At 42.3% G+C, this 8,631-nt stretch overlaps 1 protein-coding gene across 2 annotated transcripts; it reads left to right on the top strand.

Annotated features, from left to right (window-relative positions):
* The first annotated feature begins 5,167 nt into the window (after positions 1-5,167).
* Rrnad1_1 (methyltransferase-like protein 25B) lies at positions 5,168-7,608 on the top strand. 2 transcript variants are annotated; one of them, XM_011198503.3, is made up of 5 exons: positions 5,168-5,706; positions 5,819-6,028; positions 6,094-6,914; positions 7,017-7,207; positions 7,262-7,608. In XM_011198503.3, exons 1-5 carry the CDS (start codon positions 5,611-5,613, stop codon positions 7,291-7,293), a joined length of 1,350 nt encoding a protein of 449 aa, XP_011196805.1. In that variant the 5' UTR covers positions 5,168-5,610; the 3' UTR covers positions 7,294-7,608. The 2 variants fall into 2 exon arrangements, with proteins under 2 accessions (XP_011196805.1, XP_011196802.1); XM_011198500.3 differs by having other exon boundaries at positions 5,170-5,706; positions 7,275-7,608.
* Positions 7,609-8,631: the final 1,023 nt, after the last annotated feature.

Below are 8,631 nucleotides of genomic sequence, written 5' to 3'. Positions count from 1 at the left end.
ATGAGTACCATAAAAACCAAATTTTTCACTTTGACACGCTCCTGAGGAGCGGGTGCGTCCGGGTGGTGGCTCAAACGCTTTGGGCCACCTAGTAGGTTCCATTGGCTACCATTAGAGCCATTTTTGGCGAACCTAGCTTCACCAGGAGCGTGACAATCATATGAGTACCATAAAACCGATCTTTTCACTTTGACACGCTTGGACACGCTCCTGAGGAGCGGGTGCGTCCGGGTGGTGGCTCAAACGCTTTGGGCCACCTAGTAGGTTCCATTGGCTACCATTAGAGCCATTTGTGGCGAACCTAGCTTCACCAGGAGCGTGACAATCATATGAGTACCATAAAAACCAAATTTTTCACTTTGACACGCTCCTGAGGAGCGGGTGCGTCCGGGTGGTGGCTCAAACGCTTTGGGCCACCTAGTAGGTTCCATTGGCTACCATTAGAGCCATTTTTGGCGAACCTAGCTTCACCAGGAGCGTGACAATCATATGAGTACCATAAAACCGATCTTTTCACTTTGACACGCTTGGACACGCTCCTGAGGAGCGGGTGCGTCCGGGTGGTGGCTCAAACGCTTTGGGCCACCTAGTAGGTTCCATTGGCTACCATTAGAGCCATTTGTGGCGAACCTAGCTTCACCAGGAGCGTGACAATCATATGAGTACCATAAAAACCAAATTTTTCACTTTGACACGCTCCTGAGGAGCGGGTGCGTCCGGGTGGTGGCTCAAACGCTTTGGGCCACCTAGTAGGTTCCATTGGCTACCATTAGAGCCATTTTTGGCGAACCTAGCTTCACCAGGAGCGTGACAATCATATGAGTACCATAAAACCGATCTTTTCACTTTGACACGCTTGGACACGCTCCTGAGGAGCGGGTGCGTCCGGGTGGTGGCTCAAACGCTTTGGGCCACCTAGTAGGTTCCATTGGCTACCATTAGAGCCATTTGTGGCGAACCTAGCTTCACCAGGAGCGTGACAATCATATGAGTACCATAAAAACCAAATTTTTCACTTTGACACGCTCCTGAGGAGCGGGTGCGTCCGGGTGGTGGCTCAAACGCTTTGGGCCACCTAGTAGGTTCCATTGGCTACCATTAGAGCCATTTTTGGCGAACCTAGCTTCACCAGGAGCGTGACAATCATATGAGTACCATAAAACCGATCTTTTCACTTTGACACGCTTGGACACGCTCCTGAGGAGCGGGTGCGTCCGGGTGGTGGCTCAAACGCTTTGGGCCACCTAGTAGGTTCCATTGGCTACCATTAGAGCCATTTGTGGCGAACCTAGCTTCACCAGGAGCGTGACAATCATATGAGTACCATAAAAACCAAATTTTTCACTTTGACACGCTCCTGAGGAGCGGGTGCGTCCGGGTGGTGGCTCAAACGCTTTGGGCCACCTAGTAGGTTCCATTGGCTACCATTAGAGCCATTTTTGGCGAACCTAGCTTCACCAGGAGCGTGACAATCATATGAGTACCATAAAACCGATCTTTTCACTTTGACACGCTTGGACACGCTCCTGAGGAGCGGGTGCGTCCGGGTGGTGGCTCAAACGCTTTGGGCCACCTAGTAGGTTCCATTGGCTACCATTAGAGCCATTTGTGGCGAACCTAGCTTCACCAGGAGCGTGACAATCATATGAGTACCATAAAAACCAAATTTTTCACTTTGACACGCTCCTGAGGAGCGGGTGCGTCCGGGTGGTGGCTCAAACGCTTTGGGCCACCTAGTAGGTTCCATTGGCTACCATTAGAGCCATTTTTGGCGAACCTAGCTTCACCAGGAGCGTGACAATCATATGAGTACCATAAAACCGATCTTTTCACTTTGACACGCTTGGACACGCTCCTGAGGAGCGGGTGCGTCCGGGTGGTGGCTCAAACGCTTTGGGCCACCTAGTAGGTTCCATTGGCTACCATTAGAGCCATTTGTGGCGAACCTAGCTTCACCAGGAGCGTGACAATCATATGAGTACCATAAAAACCAAATTTTTCACTTTGACACGCTCCTGAGGAGCGGGTGCGTCCGGGTGGTGGCTCAAACGCTTTGGGCCACCTAGTAGGTTCCATTGGCTACCATTAGAGCCATTTTTGGCGAACCTAGCTTCACCAGGAGCGTGACAATCATATGAGTACCATAAAACCGATCTTTTCACTTTGACACGCTTGGACACGCTCCTGAGGAGCGGGTGCGTCCGGGTGGTGGCTCAAACGCTTTGGGCCACCTAGTAGGTTCCATTGGCTACCATTAGAGCCATTTGTGGCGAACCTAGCTTCACCAGGAGCGTGACAATCATATGAGTACCATAAAAACCAAATTTTTCACTTTGACACGCTCCTGAGGAGCGGGTGCGTCCGGGTGGTGGCTCAAACGCTTTGGGCCACCTAGTAGGTTCCATTGGCTACCATTAGAGCCATTTTTGGCGAACCTAGCTTCACCAGGAGCGTGACAATCATATGAGTACCATAAAACCGATCTTTTCACTTTGACACGCTTGGACACGCTCCTGAGGAGCGGGTGCGTCCGGGTGGTGGCTCAAACGCTTTGGGCCACCTAGTAGGTTCCATTGGCTACCATTAGAGCCATTTGTGGCGAACCTAGCTTCACCAGGAGCGTGACAATCATATGAGTACCATAAAAACCAAATTTTTCACTTTGACACGCTCCTGAGGAGCGGGTGCGTCCGGGTGGTGGCTCAAACGCTTTGGGCCACCTAGTAGGTTCCATTGGCTACCATTAGAGCCATTTTTGGCGAACCTAGCTTCACCAGGAGCGTGACAATCATATGAGTACCATAAAACCGATCTTTTCACTTTGACACGCTTGGACACGCTCCTGAGGAGCGGGTGCGTCCGGGTGGTGGCTCAAACGCTTTGGGCCACCTAGTAGGTTCCATTGGCTACCATTAGAGCCATTTGTGGCGAACCTAGCTTCACCAGGAGCGTGACAATCATATGAGTACCATAAAAACCAAATTTTTCACTTTGACACGCTCCTGAGGAGCGGGTGCGTCCGGGTGGTGGCTCAAACGCTTTGGGCCACCTAGTAGGTTCCATTGGCTACCATTAGAGCCATTTTTGGCGAACCTAGCTTCACCAGGAGCGTGACAATCATATGAGTACCATAAAACCGATCTTTTCACTTTGACACGCTTGGACACGCTCCTGAGGAGCGGGTGCGTCCGGGTGGTGGCTCAAACGCTTTGGGCCACCTAGTAGGTTCCATTGGCTACCATTAGAGCCATTTGTGGCGAACCTAGCTTCACCAGGAGCGTGACAATCATATGAGTACCATAAAAACCAAATTTTTCACTTTGACACGCTCCTGAGGAGCGGGTGCGTCCGGGTGGTGGCTCAAACGCTTTGGGCCACCTAGTAGGTTCCATTGGCTACCATTAGAGCCATTTTTGGCGAACCTAGCTTCACCAGGAGCGTGACAATCATATGAGTACCATAAAACCGATCTTTTCACTTTGACACGCTTGGACACGCTCCTGAGGAGCGGGTGCGTCCGGGTGGTGGCTCAAACGCTTTGGGCCACCTAGTAGGTTCCATTGGCTACCATTAGAGCCATTTGTGGCGAACCTAGCTTCACCAGGAGCGTGACAATCATATGAGTACCATAAAAACCAAATTTTTCACTTTGACACGCTCCTGAGGAGCGGGTGCGTCCGGGTGGTGGCTCAAACGCTTTGGGCCACCTAGTAGGTTCCATTGGCTACCATTAGAGCCATTTTTGGCGAACCTAGCTTCACCAGGAGCGTGACAATCATATGAGTACCATAAAACCGATCTTTTCACTTTGACACGCTTGGACACGCTCCTGAGGAGCGGGTGCGTCCGGGTGGTGGCTCAAACGCTTTGGGCCACCTAGTAGGTTCCATTGGCTACCATTAGAGCCATTTGTGGCGAACCTAGCTTCACCAGGAGCGTGACAATCATATGAGTACCATAAAACCGATCTTTTCACTTTGACACGCTTGGACACGCTCCTGAGGAGCGGGTGCGTCCGGGTGGTGGCTCAAACGCTTTGGGCCACCTAGTAGGTTCCATTGGCTACCCAAAGCGTTTGAGCCACCACCTAGGCTCTCTACTGCAGTTCTTCATTACTATTACTTTTCTGCAGTCCTTCTATAAAAACCTCCCCTTTACCCCCACCCACCTACTGTAGAGTTATTTTTATTGTTAATGTTTTTTTTTGTTTGTTAGTATTATAGTTGTTTACTTACCTGTTCGTCCGTGCCTTAAAACTAATTTTCTAAGACTGCCTAATCCTGGATTCGAACTCGCTACCTTTAACCTATCAGTACTATGTCCTATCGTCTGAGCGAACCCAGGTAATGGTGGCGGCGGTTTGGAAACTCTTTAATATGTTACACTTCATATATTTTCTTTTACTTGTGGATGATTTGGTTTAAACCTCTGCTAAAGTGGGATGCGTTACAATTTTGACATATAGGGGGAAACGCAAATAGCAAAGACACTGTCTTGGGAGATATTTAAATGTGCTGGCAGTCAATGGTAAAGAACGTAGAAAAGAATGTAATGTCAAAGAACGTATAACAATATTATTATGTAATGTGGAATATCGACGGTTCGATCAATAGTTATTTCCTATTTCATATATTTTCTTTTACTTGTAGATAATTTGGTTTAAAACTCTGTGGTAGTGAGATAGGATTTGTTACAATGTTGACATATAGGGGGGGAACGCAGATAGCAAAGACACAAACCAAAGAACGTATAATAATAATGCATTGGAAACAATGATACAAACAGACGAAAGTGATCTGAACAAAACACTGACAAAGGCGCGCGGTTTGCCCCTTTCGATATGGCGCAGATGGTAAGCACGAAGGAGTTAACGAAATGTGGTCCCGAGCATTTACGTTCGAATCCTGTAATGCTGAAACTTTTTAATAATCTTTTTTGTTAAAGGAATTTTGGCAGATCTACGTTGATATAGTAATTTTAATAGGATATTTTCTTTATTTTAATAATTAAAATATTTCTAGAAAGCAATTGCTCATATGCAATTAATTATACATTCTTTGTGTTCCTTTATAGTGTTCGTTTTAGATGTTCCGTAATGTCAAAGACCGGTTTAACACAGCTAACATTTGCATCTTCTTATTATTATACGTTCTTTGTAAAGGGGTCGTTTTTATACAAAGTAGTGTTGGTTATCAAATAAGATAGGTAGATAGGTTTTACCAGCTACAGGCTAGCTGTTAAAAAAGATATAGGGAAATTCAATTACGAAAAAGGCAATATCACGAATTGAAATGGTTTGATTATTTATATTGTGAATACATATATACCTAATTTATATTTTGAATTGTTTTCAAGATAAAATGCAACATAAACATATGTTTATTGGTGATGCCAGATTTGTGAAGGATATTATTTATTCACAATGTCATTTAGGAACATAAAATGAATAGTATTTTTGTTTTCATACATGTGTTTTTATTAGAAGCAAATCTTACCGACATAAATACCTTATTTACACTCATCGAGCGCTATACATATATCGGTATGTGTTCGTCACTTGAGTTCTGTCAAAGGTAATATAATATCAATCTTGAGCATCTATGTATCCTCATGGAAAGCGCAACTGCAACACGTTTACAATATAAATTGTCCAATTGTTTGAAAATACTACGTATTTACGATTGGCTTATAAATTCATATATATTGGTATGTATTAAATAAAAATTAAAATATAGAATGATAACATACCAGTTAAATTGTATTTTATCATTCTTACCTAAGGAATTTTTCTATGTTTGCTCAAGCTCTATAATTATAGGATTTCTATATTGATCAACATTGGGAAAAGTTGCCGAAAAGTTGGCGGATACATTTGGAGGAGTTGAATCCTGGAGAGTTAACTACACTTTTAAATTATAACAAATGTAGTAAACAGAATCGTGTTTGGCCATTATCGTTATTAGCTTTACGACACTTGTTATTACAATTAAGTATACCAAGAGACCAATCTACAAATTCAGCTGAATTGGTAAATATATTCAAACCTTCCAGAAGCTTAGTTTACTACTTAGTAATGATTTAAAACAAACATAGAGTATATCGCGGAGCCCAGTTCTAAGCCACATAAAGCTTGGACATGTATTTAATAAATGCGTTAAACCTAAAAAACGCCATGAAATACAATTAATGGCTTCCCTTTGTGAATACAGTTGTCGAATATCAACAGTTGATTTTGTTGTGGATTTTGGCGCAGGCTTAGGTCACCTCGCACGAGCACTTGGCTATGGATATGGTATACAAGTTTCTTGTATAGAAATGCGACCAGAACTTAATGTACAAGCTAGCAGTATTGACATAAAATTGGAATGCATTCTTAAAAGACATTTACCATCAACGAATCATGCATTTTTTAGGCGTCCAAAACATGTAACATTGTGGATAACACCGGACATGAACCCGCAGCAATTTCTCCGAATCATTGCTGAGTCACAACAAAAGTCTTGTAATAATTTTAAGTTTGGCATAATTGGCTTACATCCATGTGGTGATTTAGCTGTTATATTGATGCGAATGTTCATAAATATTCCCCAGGCTCGGTTTCTTAATTTTGCTAGTTGTTGCTACATGAAATTAACTACGTCTGAAACACAGTCTAATATTAACCTACAAGGATACCCACTTAGCCAATTCTTGTTAAAAGAGGAGAAATTATCGTTTTTGAGCTATGAAGCACTTGAGATCTCCTGTCATGCTATGGAGATATATTGCGACCGTCTTGCTAAAGGTGACTATGAATATTTAAAAGTGCATTCTTTCCGAGCCGCCGCAGAGCGAATTATTGTCAACCAATGGCCCAATTTAAAGCATTGTGGATTGCGAAGTGTGAAACATGTACCTGGTATGGACTTCGAAGAGTAAGTATGAATGAAATACATATATTGCATATATCCACATATCTATATTCTTTTAACATACTTATATTTAACCAAAATAATATACATCAATAATATATGCAGCTATTTCTACAAAGCAACACAAGGAGTTGATGCTTCAAATTTGCCGCGTTCTATGTTGCAAACTTCAATAACACAAAATGATTTACGTCATTGGCGACGCATAGTTATTTTTTATACACTCCGATTGATGTTTGCACCTTTAATAGAAAGTATAATACTGTATGATCGAGCTTTATTTCTACAAGAAAATGGTACGTTGCAATAATACACATTACTTTATGTATAATCAAATGAATATAAAAAAGTTTATTTTTCCAGAGTGCCAAGTGAAGATTAACGCAACGTTTGATCCTCGTATATCACCGCGGAATCACATAACTTGTTCGTTTAAACCCAGATGATAATCACGTTGTTTGTGTGCGATTGGCGCCTAAACTACTGAACCGATTTTAATGAAATTTTGCACACGTCTGCAATTTGGTCCAACTTAAAAGATCGGATAGTTTATATTTAAAATTTTAGTCGCCATGTCTATTCGGCCATTCGGTCAAGCGATAATTAGAATTTATACGTTACAATTAGCAATATAAGATTGTATAGTACATAGGCAAAACCGGAGCAAAAAATAAAAAATTAGTTAAGAAAAAAATAAGACTTTTGCAACAGATAATCACAGCACGAAAGGACATTAGAATTTACACATTTTTAGGTAAGCGGACGTGGTCACAGCTCAACATCCGTCTGTCCGGTCGGCCATTTGGTCAAGTGACAATTTAATCTGGATATACTAATATAGCTTAGCGCACACTTAAACCTTGATACTATGAGAAGGTTGATCTTCTTGATGGCCAAAATCGGACTTCTACAACGAATAGTAGTTAAACAAAAAGTGATATAACAAAGCTACAATTTAAGCATCAAATTCGGTTATTTGGTGGTTAATTATTTGAGAAAAACCGAAGAGAGTTTTGGTATATTTATCGCAAAACACTAAAGCTGACGGAGGAAGACTTCATTAAAAAATATTGATTCCGGCAATTGCTTATTTTAATTTTAACACATACAGTTTATCTCGTTAATTTTTATACTCTCGCAAAATGTTGCACAGAGTATTATAGTTTTGTTTGTGTCACCAAGAAATAAAAGAGTTAGATATGGGGTTATATATATATAAATGATCAGGATGACGAGTGGAGTTGAAATCCGAATGTCTGTCCGTCCGTCTGTCCATGCAAGCGATAACTCAAGTAAAAATTGAGATATCGTAATGAGCAAAATCGGACCATTGCCGCGCACACAATATGGCGAAAACCAAAAACACATAGTGTCATAAATAAAGTTATAACATTAAAATTTGGAATAAAGTATCGCACTAGGAAAGGGCATATTTGGATGTTATTTTTTTGGGGAAGTGGGCGTTGTCCCGCCCCCAAATCGGTTATTTGTATATTTCGCAAACCAATGAAGCTATATGAACCAAACTTTCTGCAGTGGATTCTCTTACGTGCCCCACCGCACACAATGAAAATAATTTTACAAAATCAAAAATGGGCGTGGCATCGCCCACTTATGGGTCAAAAAACATATCTCAGGAGCCACTCGACAGATTTCAATGAAATTCGGTATATAATATTTTCTTGACACCCTGATAACACTGATAAAAAATGGGCGAAAT

The sequence above is a fragment of the Zeugodacus cucurbitae genome, chromosome 6 (genome assembly GCF_028554725.1).
Source record: "Zeugodacus cucurbitae isolate PBARC_wt_2022May chromosome 6, idZeuCucr1.2, whole genome shotgun sequence".
Taxonomy (NCBI): domain Eukaryota; kingdom Metazoa; phylum Arthropoda; class Insecta; order Diptera; family Tephritidae; genus Zeugodacus; species Zeugodacus cucurbitae.
The sequence above is the reverse complement of the archived record's forward strand: the minus strand, read 5'-3'. Positions and strand labels throughout refer to the sequence as shown.

Bases quoted from the DNA above. Each gene is read 5' to 3' on its own strand.
- Rrnad1_1 (XM_011198500.3), top strand. From the start codon at position 5,611: ATGGAAAGCGCAACTGCAACACGTTTACAATATAAATTGTCCAATTGT. The intron at 6,029-6,093 runs GTAAATATATTC...AAACAAACATAG, and splicing joins CTACAAATTCAGCTGAATTG to AGTATATCGCGGAGCCCAGT. The intron at 6,915-7,016 runs GTAAGTATGAAT...TAATATATGCAG, and splicing joins CCTGGTATGGACTTCGAAGA to CTATTTCTACAAAGCAACAC.